The 19,442-nt window shown below is 37.2% G+C and overlaps 1 protein-coding gene across 10 annotated transcripts in view; it reads left to right on the top strand.

Annotated features, from left to right (window-relative positions):
* MID1 (midline 1) overlaps window positions 1–19,442 on the top strand; it is a 180,415-nt gene that overhangs the window by 113,623 nt on the left and 47,350 nt on the right. For all 10 annotated transcript variants that reach the window (XM_088160192.1, XM_014882422.2, XM_088160193.1 and 7 more), the window contains one exon: window positions 14,554–14,649. In XM_088160192.1, the coding sequence (XP_088016318.1) occupies window positions 14,554–14,649 (96 nt within the window). The remainder of the gene's footprint in view (window positions 1–14,553; window positions 14,650–19,442) is intronic.

Below are 19,442 nucleotides of genomic sequence, written 5' to 3'. Positions count from 1 at the left end.
AAGACTGTGCAATTTTTAGCTTTTGTTTTTATTTAATTGGAGTATTTTTCAGTAAAAAGTATGATGTAGCATTTCTTTCCCCTTTCTCCAGTCTTTTTTAAAATTGTGTTTCTACAGGATGTCCTAATTAGGAGACCCATACAGCATACCCTCAAAAGATTTAAGGATTTCACTTCAGCTATGTACCATTTTTGACTGCGAAAAAAAATAAAGCACAATTTAGTGGGGGAGAGAAAACCAGGGCAGCCAGGCTATTCAGGGAAAACTGAGAAGTTTTATATAAGCATTGTAATTCATGTAGGTGGTTCTGTCTTTGCAGTTTTCTAACACTGTATAGGACTAAATTATGTTAATTTCTTTTGTACTTTTTTGTAAAGCAATCCACACATATTTTAAGGCTTTATCTTCCCTTTGCCCTACAGCTTTCATATCAAGCAAGTAGATGTTAATAGCAGTTAAAAGCAAGTCTGAATCTGTCCTCTCCATTAATGGGTTTTTAATTTAAAGCTCTTTGAAACTTTCACCCCCGTTAGCTCAGCCCAGGAGCACTGAACCACGACTGTCTGATGCCATGTGCTGGCAGACTAAGTCCTGAAAAAAAGAGTATCAGGTCTTCCACCTCTGGTTAAACACCTCAGCCAATGATGAATGATGGAAAATAAATCAGATTTCTCCATTTAGTAGAGTAAATGAAATAGGTAGGGCTGAAGATGCCTTGGAATTCCTGCCTTGGTTTTTCTATCTCTCACAAGTGCACTGAAAACTGAAAACATCCCTTAATAAATTACAGTCTTGTTCTTCTTCAAAGATTCCAGGTGATGTTTTCGTAGCTGTACACTATCCAAAAAAATTGTATTCACTGAAGCTTGATATCGTGCAGAAGATAAAAACTCAAAGAGTAGATTCAATGAAGGTAATAGAAAAAACTATGTATCCATATTATTCACTCATGGTTTACAACACACTTTGAATAGTGCAGGTAAATGTATAAAACGTTTTCACTTGTACTATAAGTCATATATTATTTAGCTTCTAAAAATATATTTTATTAAGTTCTTTATATAAAAATTATTTATGGCTCAACTAATTATCTATAGATTTTCAGAATTTCAGTAATATTTATGATTTATAAAAATATGTGTCTTAGTTACAGGATTGGAAAATAATTTAGTTTGAAAAAGATCTTTGGAAGTTATCTAGTCAGCAACCCCTTTCACAAGGAGGGCAGGTTGCCTAGAGACTATTTTCATTGTCTTCAAGGATAGAAATTCACAGCTCCTTTGTGCTACCTCTGCATCATTTAAACACCTTCAAGGCAGCAACAGCCACCTTTGCTGTGAGAGCACAATGTCATCTCCTTGTCCACAGGTTCCATGGGGTCTTTTCTGCAGTAGTCAGGGTTAGCAGCTGTTTTTCCAAAATACAGAGTTTGCTTGAAGAAAAATCACGAAGTTGTAAAATCCACTGCTTTTACTGTGATTCAATTTTCTTTCATTTCCCTTTTCTTTCTTTCATTCACATTTGATTTTTGTGCTAGTTGTTTGACCCTGAGTCTCAAAAGCATTTTTGATGTACAAATTCTGTCTGTACCTAAGACATTTCTGAGGTTACCTTTAGGGAAGTCTGCAAGATGAAACAAAGCAGACTTCTATTTACTTTGAAAAGCACCCAGCAGCTAGTGTCATACAGTGAAGACATACCACAGCACATATTTAATAATGAGAATGGACAACCTTAAAGGTCTGGACAAACTTATCAAGAACTATTGAAATCTTCTTTTTTCAGACATGCAGTTTCAAAGTTATATTCAGCAGCAAGGCAGTTTTGGTTTTTTGTTTGGTTTTGGAAGTTTTTTTGGTTTTGTTTTGATTTGGGTTTTTTGGTGGTTTTTTTGGTAACATGTTTCTAAGGGGCTAATTTTAGAAGTCTGAATTGAGAATGTTCATCAGTAAGTTTTGATTTTGACCACATGTCAATGAACTGTGGCAAGGGCAACATACCTCTGTTATGTCAAACTCAGGAATCTTTGCTTTTGCTGTCTTCAGTAACCATGTATAGATTGTTTGAGAAATAGCTGATACCACTCTAACAAACAAGTAATAATTGTTATCTTGAGCACCCAGATTACCTGCCTCAACAAAAATTTTACCAGCATTTAGTATCCATAACGGGAGGGGCCTTCTTAGCTTTACTGGCTTCTGAAGACTCTCATTCAAAGCCCATGGACTTAGCAGGAAAACTAGCATAGCCCTTAGTGCATATTTGATTAAAGGCATTTGATCTTAGGGAAATTGAATAAGCTATAAAATAAGGATCAGGATGTTTTTCTCTTGTAAAAGAAATTGAAATTCATACAGGGAAAGAACAAAGTCGACATTATTACTCTTTTATCTCTATTAAGAAATTTTGTTTTATCAGGGTTTTTCTAATTAGTTAAATGAGAAATTTAAAGCATTTCAGGGCCTTGTATTTGGCATGTGATTTGGTTCTTTTTGTTGAAGTAAGATGGTTACTATGGAAACAAAGACTTTGGAAGATTTGCGTCACTGTTAACTTCAGGAACAAATACATTATTATAAAAACAAAGAAAACAGACATGTCGAATTATAAAGTAAAATAAATTTCTTATTAATTACAAAAATAATGGGTAAAAGATAGCTTTATATATCCAATAGGAACCACTCTGGCAGAAACAAATGAAAAAAATGGAAGTTAATGGAACTGTTACTGCAATATTCAGTAATATTATCTAGAATATGTAATTTCCAAAGTGTATATCCCATTTTCTGCATAAACAGCTACAACAAAGTGAAAGGCTTACCAAAACCAACTTCTTTTTCCTATCAGAGTGTAACAGCAATTTAGAGAGTAGATCCTCTCTTGACATAGTTACACGGGCAATACAGGGCATGGTTTTTCTGGCCCCTCCTCAGCTACTTGCACAATTATTTCTTAGCCATCTTACAGATTTACGTGTTTGTGCACAGGGTGAACCAGCTCATGTGCAGAACTAAGGAGTCAAAGGCCTCCACTTTGGGAGAGCCTGACAACCTGAGAGTTTGCAGGTCTTGCCAGGCTTTGTTTTCCAAGCACATGGAGATACAGGAAAGTGTGGGCCAGGCCAGTAGGAATTAGAGACATGTCCGTTCTCCTCTCCTGTACATAACTCACTTTTGACTGTTAATTGCACTGCCGTGTTCAAAATCAGGGAACAGTTGCATAATTGAAATAGTTCCAGACTGGGCAAATCAGCTGAAAATGCAGCCATGAAGCTCAGTGAGCTAGAATGAGAGGCCAAGCTGACCTGTAGGTTGATTCCACTGGAGTGTTTGCTAAAGCACACCCATGTATACACACATGCCCATGCACATGCTCACAGAGTCATACTTAAAGAATGAATCAGTTATAGGTACAGCTCTTTAACTAACAAGAGTGGTTAATAAATCATCAATTGAAGAGTACCACACTTTGGAAGGGAACTCCCAAGATGATCTGTTTCAACCTTTCATGTAAAAGGGAACCTAGATGATTATGTAGACTATCTGTCCAGTTGCATCTTGAAGACCTCCAGTAATGGGGACTCTCCCTTGTCCCTGGGGAGGCTATTTTAGTAAATGATTGTTCCCCCTGTAAGACTTGTCTGTTTTGCATCGAGTTAAAATGTCTCCCATTCAACTTGAATCCATTGCTCCTTATCTTCTCTATGTGGCTGCTTGTGAAGAGACAGTCTGTTTGTAGGTGCCCTTTAAGTATTAGGATATTATTATGAGGCCCTTTGAGCCTTCACTTATCCAGGGAGAAGAGATCTTACTTCAGACAATGAAAAAAGGATGAAATTAAAAAGTTGCTGTACATGAAATCAGGCTCAGCACTCAATCAGTGTTGTGACCTCAAAATGCTATCGATGACCATGCACAGAAACACCAGAGAATACTCTGTCCTCTCTCCACAGCCCTTGCACGTTGCATTACTCATTCTTTTCACTTTATAGAGCATGTATGAGCACCTGTATAGATCCATGCTTTTTTGTGTATGTTTTGTATGGCTAAAGAGGAGGTATTTCTCACAAAGTCTATAGGCTCATGTCTCAGAAACAATGGATGTAGAAAATACAGATGTGAAATAATGCACTGGGTAAATCAAGTTCATATCTTTTCTCCAAAGAAAACTTTGTCTGAGATCAAAATCAAACTGAATTAATTGAAGGCCTCAAGTTGAGACTTCCATGTGCTTTACAGTTTTTATAGCTTCCCAAAGTGCCATGAAAAGTATGCTTATATAATCAGCATTGACTCATGTTTTCAGCACAAAAAAGTTTGGTAGCCTTGATAGTAGGCAAAACTTCAAAGGCTGTCATAAATCAAATGAATAATTTGTCTGGTGGAAGTCTGTATAAATTGGTCACATTATGTAAATATGTTAAATGAAATGTTAAGATCTCCCTCTCTCTTTCTCTAGGAATAATTGGATTTGCACTTCTCTCTAAATTGCTAGTCTTTTCAGCAAATTATAAGGTCATTTATTTTTCATTACCTGAATGCCTGTCATGTTATGGTTACAATGTTTACAGAAAAATAAGCAAAGCTATATGGGAGGGTTCAGTCAAGCTGTTTCTACATTTTACTTCTGTTATCCCACCTGATGTAAAGAAGATCAGCAGGCCATGTAAGACTAGCTCAGTTTTGCATCTTTAGTTTAGGTATGCTGGAATGGATAAGATGAAACGTTCTAAGATTCTTTGTAAATCATTCAAAGTCATAAAAACATAGAATATGCTGAGTTGGAAGGGACTCAACATGATCATTGAGTCTAACTCTGGTCCTGTACAGGACACCCCAACAATCCCACCATGTATGTGCCTGAGAGCATTGTTCAATAAGTTGTTGACCTCTGTCAAACTTGGTGCTGTGACCACTTCCCTGAGGAGCCTGTTCCATGGTCACCCATGCTCTGGGTGAAAAATCTTTTACTGATATCCAAACTAAAGCTCTCCTAACTCAGCTTCATGCTGCTTCCTTGAGAGCTGTCACTGGTCATGAGAGTGATGAGATTGGTACCTGCCCCTCTACTTCCCCTCGTGAGGATGCTGATGTTCTCCAGGCTGAACAGACCAAGTGTCCTCAGCTGCTCCTCATTTGGCTTCCCCTCAGGGCTCTTGACCATCCTCATGGTCCTGCTTTGGACAGCCTCCAATAGCTTGATATCTTTTTGATATTGCAGCACCCAGAACTGCCCCCAGCACTGGAGGTGAGGCTGCCCCAGCTCAGAGCAGAGCAGGACAATCCCTCCCTTGCCCAGCTGGCCATGCTGTGCCTGATGCCCCCAGGACAGGGTTGGCCCTCCTGGCTGCCAGGGCTCTGCTGGCTCATGTTCAACTTGCCACTGACCAGGACCCCCAGGTCCCTTTTCATGGTTCTGCTCTCCAGCCTCTCATTCCCCAGTCTGTACACACAGCCTGGGTTGCTCTGTCCTAGGTGCAGAATCTGGAGTTTGCTTCATTACTCACACCTCTAGAGGACCATCTTTTTTGCATTTGGTGTTTTGGAGGAAGAGAAGGAAAATGGTCCTTTAAAATTATGTTTTTTCTGAATTTTTGAACATGTTAAAGAAAGATTGGGCTCTACCTGTCACTTGCTGTTCTTATAAAAAGGGGACTGTGGATTCAAGTGGTTTATTCTCTATTATTCATAAGTATTTTGTTCTTAATCGAGCATTTATTGAAATCTAGTATATATATGCACTTCTAAATTGCTTTTGTTTTCTGACGATTAAATGTTCTCTTTTCTTATGACTAAATTTACTAGTGCAAATTTGTATGCTTAGTATTGAGGCCATAAACAAAGAATCTCATCCTTATTTCATTTCTAAAATTTTCAAAGGCTTTTCCTGTTAGAAGATGCAGAGCTATTATTGATTGTTCCAGTTCTCTTAGAGAACACACAGGCCTTTCCTTTATGTTTTGCCTTTCAGGTGAAAATCTGAAATGTCAGGAAAGCAAAGTTCTAACTCAGAAGAGTGCAAAATAATGTTTTAGAAATGGAAACAGACCTGTGTTTGCGAGTTTGAAATCTTACAGGTGCACATATGTGGGCTTGTACTTGCACTTTTTTCCCTAAAAACATCCTTTGGTATCATATGATATGATCTATCACCTTGCAAACTACAGCAGGATTTATTTTTAATGTATTTTTTAAATGTCTTGTGGGACCAGAGTTCTGTGGTGATACCACAAACATTCTGACACAATCCACTAATTCTTAACTCACAGAAGTTTTATTCCAGTTTTTTTCTTTTCAAACCATGTGTAATCAGAAATAAAAAATAGAAAATAATGTTTGGTATATAGTCATGGGATCTCAATTATAGATGAAGTAGAACTGTCTTGAGTTATGTTTTATGGTCAGGCATGCTGCAAGTGATTATAGGAGCACAGTAAAAATAAACTACAAGAGTACTCGCAAACACACTTTCTTGTGCTAAAACTCGCTGTTTTGAACTACCCTCATCCAATTGTTCATACTAGCATGAACGACTCATTAGTTGATACAAATTGATTAACTCACATTAACATTAGTAAAGTGAAACACGTCTGTGATCATCTGCAAAGCTGAGGTAAGTGAACAAGCAAGTCTGCTGTGGCTTCCACATGGAATGTTTGCTTCTGCCTACTTCTATTTTTTAATCATTACATATACATTATTGAGGACTGTTGAAAAATAATGCATCCCGCATTACTGGCCTCTCAAATGATAGCTGGATTAACACTGAATTGATTATTTCATTTCCTTGTGAAAGTGCACTCCATTAGGGAGTGAAAAATAGTATCTTAGCAGGGGAAGGAGTAATTTCTTTGGCTTTTCCACAGTCTGTAGCATGCATCTCTCACCCCTTGAGCATTTTCTTGAACATCCACATTATTTTCAGACCTTCCTCCCAGAAACTCTTGGCACCATAAACTGCCAGCAAAGCCAGACCCAGAAACTGAGCTCAGCTCAGCTTTATAAAGTCTAGCATGAGGTGAGGGGTATGTTGTACCAGCAGCTGGACAGGTCATAGCATGACCAGAAAAAAATGAAGTGAAATTATGAGCATGTTTTGGAAGTAGGAGTAGTGAGGGAGATCAGGGTGTCTGGGAATGGAGTTGGATGCACTGGTGAGGTAAGGGAAGGAAAACCTTTAGTACTGTACATTAAATGAGAGAGGATGATACTTCTGCCTGCTGAGTGTCTTCTTGGTATGCTTTTCTTTCATTTACCAGTTGCAAAATTCAAGGGAGAAATTAAGTGCTGTTAGACAAGGCCAACTTGAGTCCTGGGTGTGCCAGACATTCTAGCCTTGCTAGGAGATGGACTCACAGCTTCATTCTCTGGATGGACAATTAATATCCTCAGGAGGGCAATCAATAAATATCCCTCAATATGCTATTTGCTGTACTGAGAAACAAATACAGAAGGGTGCAGCTGCCTCAGGGGTCAGCATTATTACAGGCCAGCAGAAAGAGCTGAATTAGGCTTGTGACAGCTCCACCACTGTTACCTAATGCAGACCAAATCACCACATTGACTTCTCCATTTCTTAGCTATCTAACTGCCCTTTCTAACCTGCCAGCTTTGCATAATACTGAATTGTTTTTACATATACCCACTTAGATAAGATGGAATTTTTCAACCACAAAATGCAGTAATATGTATTGACTGATTAAGCCCAGATTTTTTTTCCACAATAAAACCTCTTAAATAAATACAACTTTCAGAAATATTTAGGCAGATATCTGTAGAAACCAGGACTTTAATAACACTGCATAAATTTTGGTTCTTTAGATAATATTTTTGTTTTGTTTTCATATAGATGCCTGTCATTTTTTATGTGGAAAACTGTGGAAAAATGTCAGGTTTTGGAATGAATAATTCCCAGATCTTGCTTGGGCAGGATTACATTATGTATCTCATGGGCAGGAGCTCGTGTTGATGGTTTTAAATACATTCCATGTCCTGGGAGGCTGGTAGGGTGCTGCAGGACAGCTGTGCAATAGTTCAAGTTGTCCTTAACCTCCTTCATTGCACTGGATTAGCCCATGGGGAAAAGAATGAGTTTATAAGCCCTCTTGCTCGCCACAATAAGTTTTTAATGACATGCATTAAATTCAGGGTGTCTGGTATTTGTTCTGCTCTTTTAACACTTCAGCTTCCAGTTTGACTCTTGCATTGAGGCGGGAAGAAAAAGGTCAAATATATTGTTGTCTCAAATATATTTTTACTCTTTTGCAAATCTGTATTAACTCACATATCAGTCCAAACTGTGTTTTAATTTTTAATGTGGTCAGATGCTAAATCTATTCCGTCTTGATCCTTGATTCCTGATTATTATTCTGGTCCTTCTTTGATTAATGACTCATTAAAAATACAGCTGAAACAACCCCCCAGATCCCAACCAAGGATATCTTCTAATAACTAAATTGAAAGCAAAGGAAAAAAAAAAACAAAAAAACAATCCCACCTTGTTCTATATAGTCCGTTTTGTCATTGTGTAAACTGGAACAAGATTCTTTTAACAAGTTTAAATGCCTCTGTTCAAAAGAAAATTGTATTTTCACTTCATTTTTGTATATCCTTTTGTTACAATAACAAAATAACTATGAAAATAATATTAAGTGAAAGTTTCACTGGCCTGTGTTCTTGGTAAACATGGTCCCTGCCATGGGCAAATAGTTTTTAAGTATATATATTGTTTCCTTTCCAAACTTACAGTACACCTCAATGGGAAACCTTTACTATATGGTTCTATATGTATAGCTCTTGTCCTTTTTTCTAGTTCTTTTTCCTCAGAGGCCCCAGGTATGAAATTTCTCTTTCTCCAAAAGAGAAGAAGCAGTGAAGGAAGACTGAAGAGCAACTCCCTGGAGAGATTAGTGTAGTTAAATAAAAGGGCAGAACTGCACTTACAAATGGCAAGAACCCCTGGCATATTTGAGGGCATGGCTTTGCAGAGACACAAGAGTGTAATTGGAGGTTCTCCCTAGAATATGCTTTCTCAGTTAATAAAGATTTTATGTGGTCAAGAATTTGAAGTGCTTGGATTTCCTTTAGTTATCACAATGTCCCATGTTAAATGGAGATTAATAAAAAAATTGTGGCTTTCCTATGAAATATGGAAATATTCAGCACTCAACTTAGTTAACATCATTGGAGTCATAATGGCTTCCTATACAGATATTTTCATTGCACTTTTAATAAAAATAGTCCTGGACAATTAATTAACAGTGCAGTATCTCATGGGTCTTTCCTTGTGATATGCAATAATCACTTGAGGTAAAAATCCCAGTCCCCAGGAGTCTATCAACATCATAGCTGTTATTTCTTTACACATAGGAATGTGGAGTGCAGTTGTCAGGCTCTGCACATTTGAGACTTGAGGTCAATCGTTCCTATTAAAATGTTACCATTCCCTGGCTGGAGAAATACAGAGTTGATCACATAAATACGACAGAAGAGTACTCATCTGTTTCAGTACATAGAATAAAAATTAGTTTAAGTTTTTCCATGTGCACCTGACATGTCCATTTAAATAAAGACACCAAAGGAGGCATTAAGCTCACATGTACCCCAAACCTGGCTCAAAACCGTGCTTGATATTCTGGCGGTTATTCTGGATTTGATTGGCGACTTTTTTAATAGGTTAGATACAAGTCCTGGAGGCAGCAGGACTAGTTCATGGGGAATGTCTCTATGACGAGGTGAAAATATAACTGGAGCACATGCAGAATAATGCCTTTGAATCAGGAGGAAAACATTTCAGTGAAGATGTGTTTGCATGGACTGTGTTAGTGACAGGGAATATGTTTATGGTCTCTAACCAGCCTGCAAGTACTAAAGATTGATCTGCCATGTCAACACCCCTCTGGTTTCCCTGCTGGCTTGAGTAAATTAGAATATGGCCACACTTCTGCTTTGTGACGTTTTATTCCTCATCTGCAGCAGTGTAACTGTGTGGCTTTAAGTTGCACACTTTCACTAACCTAGTCTGGAAATGTATAAACTGTTTCACTTTGACTGTTTGTAAAGAGGTGATGAGAGGGGAACAGTGGTTCTCACGAAACCATAGCAATTACTAAATTTAATTTCCACTATACAAAGTTGTTTTCTTTAATCCAGGAGATAGCCTCAAAATATGCTTTACTCTGGTCAGTTCTACACTAAGAACAAGGGAAATGCAAACTGAAGTCAATGCTTGCTGCTGAAAGTCTTTGGTCATGGTGGATTTGATATAAATAGTGATCAGGACTATTGTTATATATATTATCCCACAGTGTGTGTCTTAGCACGTGCAGCAGTTTCAGTGGACCAGTTCTCAAAGCTTTCCAGTAAGCAGTGAGTGGAAAATTCAAATGACTGCTTATATTTACCAGTGGAAGAAATCATAATATTTTTAATAGGAAAAATAGAGTTGCATTACTTCAAAAGGAATTGAAAATCTCATTATACTTGATAGCTATCCATTTTCTCTTCTGGCTTTTTAAATAGACATTTTTTATGGAAAATGTCTCTGAGAAGATGATCTTGGGGATGCTTTTTTTTTATCTGCTGTGACGTAAGGCAGGAGCACACAACTCAGCATTTCTCTTTAAAAGCTTACATTAATTTATCTTGACAGCATTTCCAAGCCATATAGTAGCCTAGCATTATCTGTTTGTGCTACCTTCTTGTTTTAGACAAGCAATGCTTTGCGTGAGACTGTTAATTTAGCAAAGGGCATGGGTTCACATTTGGTTTTCATAGACTGATAGATTTAAAGGCTAGAAGAGACCATTATGATCATCTAGTCTGACCTCCCACTTCAATCAGGGCACAAGCCTCACGCAATTGTTGCTGCAACATGATCGTGACTTCAGCAGCAACATGATCATGAGCGAGACAGCAGCTTAAAAAATGTGATCAATACTGAGTTGCCTTCCTCTAGTTTTTAGCATTAATTTTTCCAGCTTAGACTCCTGGCTCTGGATCATATAATTTTATAGGCATGCAGAGTAAAAATGAAACATCATCCTTAACTGTCCTTTTCAATTACATTTCTGTGGTTTCATCTTCTTGGATTTATGCCAAGATTATAGGAATATTGATGTTATATAATTGTCAGACCATACTAAATGGACAGTAAGCATTCTTTTCACTTTATACTGGATGTTGTAAAAACAATTTCAAAGCAAGCATGAAATGTCAAGATCTTGTGCTGGATCTACATTGGTAAGTCAGGAAGCATTCAGCCTTGCTTTTGCTTTTTGAGAGCAGTTTGCATCTACTGAGTTAACATAAATGAAGCCTGTCCACAGAGCAAATGCAGAGCAACTATTGTGCATCTTTAAAAAAACCCCAGTGTTTCTAAGATCGGTTTTTAATAACAATGAAAATTAGCAACTGACAAAAAAAGAGATAAGAAAAGGAAGGTGCAAATGTTTAAGAAATTATGATTGACCTAGAACATTACCAAAAATACAATTGTAATTTGGTTTACCCAACAAAATAGCAGGAGAAGATTAGGTGGGAAGAAGGAAGATACTTGGAATCAGGTTACTCTGCTACTCATTTTCACATGTACTCATCATAACGTGAGAGCACACTTTCTTCGGACTTCAAACCTGGCTAAAATTCACTCTCCCAGGAATTCTGGTCTACAACAACTACATTAATTTTCCAAGTTGGCCGGACCTCCAAATCTGGCACTGCTGTCTTATGCAACTGGGGAAGTTCCTGGTGTGGATGAGAAATGAGGTTGCAACACTTTGGAAAGTCTCTGAGCAAACATCTGTTTCTGAAATTTAAATGTTCAGGCCTTTTCTGTGTCCCCCTATATGGAGTAAAGAAAGAGAGCAGAGCTCAAACTCTGCAACTTTATTATCACATGGTAGCTAAATCTGCTCTGTGGTCTGCCTGAGAAAATAATAGGGGAAAGTACTAGAGGAAGATACTGCCAAGAGAAAATTGGGGTAAACATACTGCAGGAATTGATCAAGTTCTATGAGCTTTAAGACTTTCGAATCAGGTCACTTTTAAGAGCTGCTATTCAGTACTGCTCTAGTGAAACTGGAGATTGACATTAATTTCAGACAGCAGCCACCAGGTTCTTGTCGTCTAGTAAAGCATTAATAGAAACTGATGTTCTTCAACAAAAATTTAACAAAATTCTGAATATTCTTGATTTTAAAAAACAAAACAATCTCCTGCATACCTAACTGCATGGAAACAAAATTCCAGGCTTCCCATATTAAAAATTACACAGTTCAAGGAGATGGAGCATGGAAATGGATTAACTCCAGTATTGCTAAGGCAGCTCACTTGTTTCACAGTTTTCTTCCATTTTCATGGTCAGGAAATGCAGAAGTATCAAGAGACCTGTATGAAACCATAATAATATATATGGGTTTATATTTATAGTCACTGGATAAGAAACTTATTCAAAGATTTTGTTCTTCATCCAATATATATATATATACAGGAATATAGATTATTATATCCAGATTTTGGAGATATCCTGAATATAATAATCTATATATAATCTATGAGTCAATATATTACTGTTTCAGAGAAAAATGCTGACTCTTCAAGTATTAATGGCCTTAGTTGAAGAGAAATAACTTTCACTTATCTAAAATCATTGCAGTGTTCCACAACTGTTTTGAATACATTTTTCTTCATAGTATATAGCTACCAACCTCTAGTATTTTTTATGTCAATAATACATTTTATATTAGATAACCTCAATGAAGAATACATGATTTTCATTGAAACATCATAGTGTAAAATATTAAAACACATTTAAAAAATAATATATAAGATTAAGAAGCTTTATAAATAAAATTTCAATAGTGTTTGTACATGTGAATGCCAGAACTGTTTATTGAAGGCAAAAGTTATCTGATATTGTAACTATATATGATATTTTGACTTTGCATGTGACTCTCAGCCTACCAAGGGACGTCTGACAGCACAACCAACATGCCTTTGCAATTAAGATCATTCACAGTATGGCTTATGGAAATTTAGGATCCTGCACAAGCAGTTCAGTAAAAACGCTTGTTCTTGTTGCTCTTTGTTTTAATGGGTTGTAAAATAAATGTAGTGTAGAAGGTATTTTTACAGCCAGAGTTTGTCATACACACTATGCATGGCTCTGCTGGGAAGAAAATGCCAAAATTATGTACTTTAAGCACCCATCACACTTCTTGGAAGGGTCATTACATAAAGCCATCAAAATGTTGTGCTTTCCTTAGTGGAACAGAACTGACAGCCCCTCCAGTGCTTACAGAATCAACCCTGGTGCATGCCAAAGGGTGTGTCATTCAGCAATTAAATATTGCCTTCTTCATTTGTTTGTAGCAACATGTAAAAATGGGAACTGCACAGCTGCAGAAGGGGAGGGCAAAGAACAAGGTGTTTTAAACAGCATGAAATAGGCAGGGATTACAACACCAGAAAACATACACACACAGAGACACTCTCTAAATGTGTGTATGGAGGTGGGAGTTGGGGGAGGATTATACAAGTCGGGTAAGTTAATGGTAGCTGCGGGAACAGAAATGATAAAAAAAATAGATATACACCAGAGGGAAAGTAGTAGTGTGAAGAAAAAAAGGTCATTAATAAAAGATGAGGAGGGTTGAAATTAATGAAAGTTGTGCAGAGACACTTGCAGCCCTTGTGAGGAGAAAAGCACCAGACCCACTTCTGGTATCCTTGTTCAGTGACTCCAGGGAGTGGGTCAGAGCTGTCACACACCTGCTCCTCAGGTGCTTGGGTTTCCCTCCTGTGGATGCAGGGAGCAGAGGGAAGGCTGAAACATTTGTTGCTAGATCTCAATCTCCCATGCAAGTGCAGGGAGCCAGGATGCAGCTTCAGATCTGTGAGCTGGAAAAGACTTTGCTCTACCACAGTTACAGATCGTTATGGCAGCCATAATCAGTTGATAAACACAGAAACATGCCACAAATTCTGTCTTAAAAACAGCTAGTGAAGGCAGAGTTTGTGAATAGGTATTTCATTCTTACCTGTAGAATGGATAATTTTCTTTAGAATTATTTATTAAAAAATATAACTCTGCTGAATTAGGGAATAAAATCAAATAAATCAATGCCCCCGCCCCAGCACTTCAAATTCTAAGAAAGTGCTAAACCTTAGTTAGCAGCAGTCTTTTAAATTCTGATGTTAGACTAAAAGCAGGAAATAAGGAGTCAAAAATGTTCACAGTTAAAATAAATATTTCTTTTGAGGAAAGTTCATGCCTTTTCTGCTCTTCTCCTTACTATTTTTTTTCCTCCTGAATAAAACTAATTGCTTAATCTAATTATTATTAGGTCCTTAGAAAACCTGTTTTTCAGAATTCACTCTTAACTTGAACTTTTTTGCTCTTTTGTCTTGTATTGACAAAACATCTAATCTAATGAAAAATGTAATGGAACATATCAATATGAAAGTCTCATGTTCATACCTGTGTAATTCAATTTTTCAAATATTCACCTAAGTATTAAATTCTTTGAAATTTTTTTTTCTTTTATTTTAACAGCAAAATTTGGAGAGTAACCTCACCAACCTTATTAAGAGGAACACTGAACTGGAAACTCTTCTGGCAAAACTCATTCAGACCTGTCAACATGTAGAAGTGAGTACTGACCTCCATGAGAAATGCTTATAAACTTAATTGCATTCATTCCTAGCATCCAGGAGCAAACATTTAAACAAACAAAACTCCAACAAAACAAATAAAACCAAACAAACAAGTGAAGAAATTGATTTAAATAGTGGTTACTGACTAAAGCTTTTTCACTGCTAAGTGGTATTCTCAATACAGATAACCTCCTTTACATTCCTTTCTGTCCTGTTTTAATTATGGTGTGTTGTTATGGCCTCCACCTCTACTATACTTGAACACATCAATTACTACTTGTACCTTTTTCTTTCCATGTCTTTTGTAAGATAGAGAAATATTTACTGGTGGGAATGAATGTAAAACAATGGGAACACCCAGATTCCCAACCTCATTTAAATTTCTGTTTACCACTCTTTTTGGTTTTGTTTTCTTTTTTTAATCAGCATTAACTATCTAAATACATATCTGTACTCAAATATCATACAGGAAATATATTTATCTTCCAAAGAAGACAGGTTCTTACAGGCCTTTTAGTTACTTCACTTATATATTCCACTCTGAATATCAAAAAAATCTTTACCAGGGTGGGATCTGAACCTATACTTCTCCCCCCCAACAAAAGGTGAGAAAAAATTCACCCAAAAAAGGGAAAGCAAACACCCCCAAAAAATAAAAAAAAAACCAACCAAACACAAAAAAACACAATAAAAGCAAAAAACCCAAACAAAAAAAATTAAAAAAAAAATAATAAAACAAACCCAAAGCAAGCAAGCAACTAAAGCTAAACAACCCCCTATTTTTCCAAAGAGATCATCTTATCTATGTTTGTGTCTGCTCCACTTCTCCAGCACCTCACCAACTTCACAGAGCTCAATAAAACTGTAAAAGCCTATCCACAGTATGAGACATTAGGTGAATGATTTAATTTCTTTATATAGGCACCAATAACAGCAGGCAGAACAGCTGAAATGACATTAGTAGGTATTGAGAGACAGAGATAAGGCACAATTTCTTCCTCTGCATCCAAAGCTCAGAGCAAACCCCATGAAGCAGATGGGCTCAGGACAGCATAATGCCTTTTCTTCATCAGTGGCCTATGTCCAAGATGTACTAGATCTGAAAAACTTAAAATTGCTCCTCTGTCTTCTCTGCAGTTCTGCAACACATTACCAGCTCTAAGTTTAGTATTACAAAGAACCCAACTTGTTCAACTGTAACAGATGCTGCTGTCTCTGGAGTCCTGTTTCAGAAAATTTCTCTGTAGACATAAAGCAAGCGCAACATAGTTGTTAATGAATTCCTACCATGTTTTATTCATCAAATTAGTCTAATTAGCATTTAAATTAGCTAAATATTAAGAAATGAGCTTCAGTCAAAACCTTGGACCTCAGCCGTGCTGGAAATTGGGCAAGTGGGGATGGGGAAGTCAACTTTAAAGTTATCTCTGTTTCTCAGAGCCCTGTGAAAACTTCAGATATGATGTGCATATCTCCAGCACTGGAGAAACTGTGGCTTACATAGATTTTTGAAAAGTCAGTACACTGTTTTTCTACTTTCTTGTTCAGGAGAGAAATTCAACCCAACCCAGGAACCTGAATTAAAAATTAAATTAAACAATTTTGGCTAAAACATTAACAATGAAAAGGTAAAATTAAAAAATACTAGGAAAAGTTTCCAATGACTGTATTAGTTTTGACATATGAACTCGCTGAAATGTTGAAACTGAACAGGAAGTTAGTTCTACAGTGAATGCTTTCTTTTTCATTTTTAGATACATTGTAACAATAATTGTAATAATGCTAATTGTAATAATGTAAAATACATTGTACATCATTTGCAAACATATAAAAACATAGGTAGTAAATTTAATGACATTTGTTATCTACTTTGATATTCCTTGCCTTATTTGAATTAATTTTGATTTAGATTTTGGGGGCTTTAAAAGCAGTTTTTAAAAAGAGGAAATAAGCCTTCAGTTTCACATATAGTTTGAACTTTGAAAAACAAGGAAGGAAATTATTATTATTATTATTACTACTACTACTACTACTACTTGTATTAAATTTAACAAGACTTTACTCTGAAATATATAAACTTTTAAAAGTCATGCTCACTAACATTTATTTGTAGCTATAAACAGTAACATTTTTTTAAAAGCCTTTATCATGTCATAAGCCAAAAAACTTCAATGTTACATGAAAAATGAAAAAGGAATGTCTTTTTTGGTTGGATATGGAGCAGAAGCTGATGTTTCCAGAAATGAACAACAAACAGGCTCTGTGTGTTTTGAATAAATGAATCCTTGCCAGCCAAACCAAATGCTGTCACAAAGCCACTGTTTCTCATCAACCAACTGAGCTGTCAGTGGCTTCCCAGGAACCAGCTTTATGGCAGATTAGTGATCCACCCATGCATCCTTCCCAACTGTACTTTTATCCATAGCAAAGGCCAAATCCTAATCTCTCTACATTTTAAAACAAATGCTTATTCCTTTCTGAAACAGTTATTTTCCTTTTTTCTCCCTCGAGCACACAAGGACTGATCAGTGATGTTGATAATCTGGAAGCTGGAGGCCTTCCAGTCACTGGAGAGAGGGTAGCTGGTTTGGCCTCTCATCACAGCAATGGAGACATAAATATCGCCTATTTTTAGATGGAACTTATCAATTTATGACAGAATTTATCCTGATGGAGGACCTGATCTTGGGAGACTCAAGAAGTTCGCTTCCAGTCTTGCAATCCTGTGGGTGGTTCTGGTCATAACAGCAGGAAAACCTTTGTGAATAAATCAAGCCAAACCTGTATTTGTTACTGCTTTAATTAAGATATAATATTAAGCATTTTATAATAATAGTAATAATTTTAGTATCTAAATGTCTGCTTTCATGCTTAACACAAATTAGTTTATTAGCTTATGGCAACTATTTTTAAAATTCCCTTTTCTCAAAGGGAACCACACCCTGAAATGTGATTGCTTGAGACTGTAACGCTTTTTCTGTCCCAAATCTTTCTGTTTCTTTAGGAGCATGCTGACACACTTGTTCTACTCATCTTTCAGACACATGTCTAACGTGTTTTTTGTTTTATACTAATTTTTCTGTCTTTCCCATCCTCTGTAATCCTGTCTGTCATTACTTGGTTTTGCAGAAAGCCCGAAGGCTGTTAATGAGGAAAGCTTGGTTTTCCTTCCTTACAGACCACGGCAAGTGTACAGGCTCACACTTTTGTCCTGGCTGCTTTCTGCAGAGCACCCCCTCACCCAGGGCAGCTGAAGCAGCTCTGCTCCTCACTCTGTGCAGGGAAAGCAGCCTGGCTGCCCCTCCGGGACAGCGGGGTTGGCTGCATGAAATGATAAACTCATTCTTAGGATGAAATAGAGCTTTCTGCACAAACTGAGAGAATGGAATAGAAACTATTACTATTTGGATATGTATTTCTTTGTAGTCCTAGTTCACAGCGTTCGCACTTCTGATTGTATGTGTAGAAAACATTTTAAAGAGCATTAAAAACTGTCTTGGATAATTTTATGTTTAAATTTTCTGCAGAGGCCTTGCACAAGTCTTCCCAAAACAGTGAAATTGGGATTGATGGGCCCAGGGTACAGCACTAGAGGTGAATAATCCCTGGGTGAGAGACCCCCGTGGCCACACCAACCCACCTCCAGGGCTCTCTCCGTCCCACCGTGTGCTGTGTGGCCCCAGCGTGGCCTTTGTCACCCCTGTCCTGCCGGGGAGCCCTGCAGCACTGTCCCCTCCCCTGCACCCCTGCCACATGCAGGTGATGGGGCTGCATCCCGCTCTGCTGGCTCTGCCCCTTCCAGCTGCGTGCAGCTCGCCACTTGGCCACCTCTCAGCTGAATCAGGAGAGGATAGAACGCTGTCAGTGTCAAATTCTCCTCTTTGTTCTAGTGTTACAGGTGTCTCTGACAGTGCATGTGTCAAGACAATGTGCTGTGTCACAGAAAATTTGCTTCTTTGTCATAATTTCCATTCTACAACTGAGTGAGGTTTCTGTAAAAGTATTTTGGACCATGGCATTCATTGACATAAGGCATAAATTTGAGCATGAGCCTCTTATGCCAGTTATTTTGTTTCTAAGCAATTTGAGTTTTGTTTTCGGATTTTTTCTCATCTCTTCTAGGAAATGCATGATTAAATGTCTGTTATATAGTCAATACCATGAAGCTTCTCATCTATTAGACAGAAACATAATCTGAACTCAGCTGGAGGAGAAATTGGAGTAATTATCTAGGGGGAGGAGAAAGGAAATAGGTTTTGCTTGCAGACAGCTTTATAGCATCTGTATCTCAATCTTTCTGTTTGTTTTGCTTTGTTTTGAATTCACCAAACGTCATAGGAAGCAGATTCTGGACAACACTGTAAAATAATTTTTGGTTGTATAAAAAGGAGGCGTTTTCCTCTAGTAACCCTCAAACTGCTGCATCCTGTGCTCTTTGTATGTAATAGAAACGCTCAGTTTCTAGATCACTTCTAAAGATCTGCTGCAGGCAAAATCTCAGTGTAAAGTTCCCAGTCAAAAATTGGGTTTGTGCGTGTCAAATGGTGTTTTTTATAGTCATGTTATATAATCACCTGAATAAAAAGTAGTATATTGAAAGAACCTTTATTTCACTGGCACAGATACTCAACACTCACACTTATCAGATGCATTTTAAATCAGTGTAAATTAGTAGTGCAAAACCAATGAAGAGAAGATGGCAGCACCTAAAATATCCTGCTATTGCTATTTTATGTATGTCTGATTAAAAAGATATCAGCCAAACAAGAACATTTTTTATAATTTTTA

Source organism: Sturnus vulgaris, chromosome 2 (assembly GCF_052056855.1).
Source record: "Sturnus vulgaris isolate bStuVul1 chromosome 2, bStuVul1.hap1, whole genome shotgun sequence".
Lineage (NCBI taxonomy): Eukaryota > Metazoa > Chordata > Aves > Passeriformes > Sturnidae > Sturnus > Sturnus vulgaris.
The sequence above is the reverse complement of the archived record's forward strand: the minus strand, read 5'-3'. Positions and strand labels throughout refer to the sequence as shown.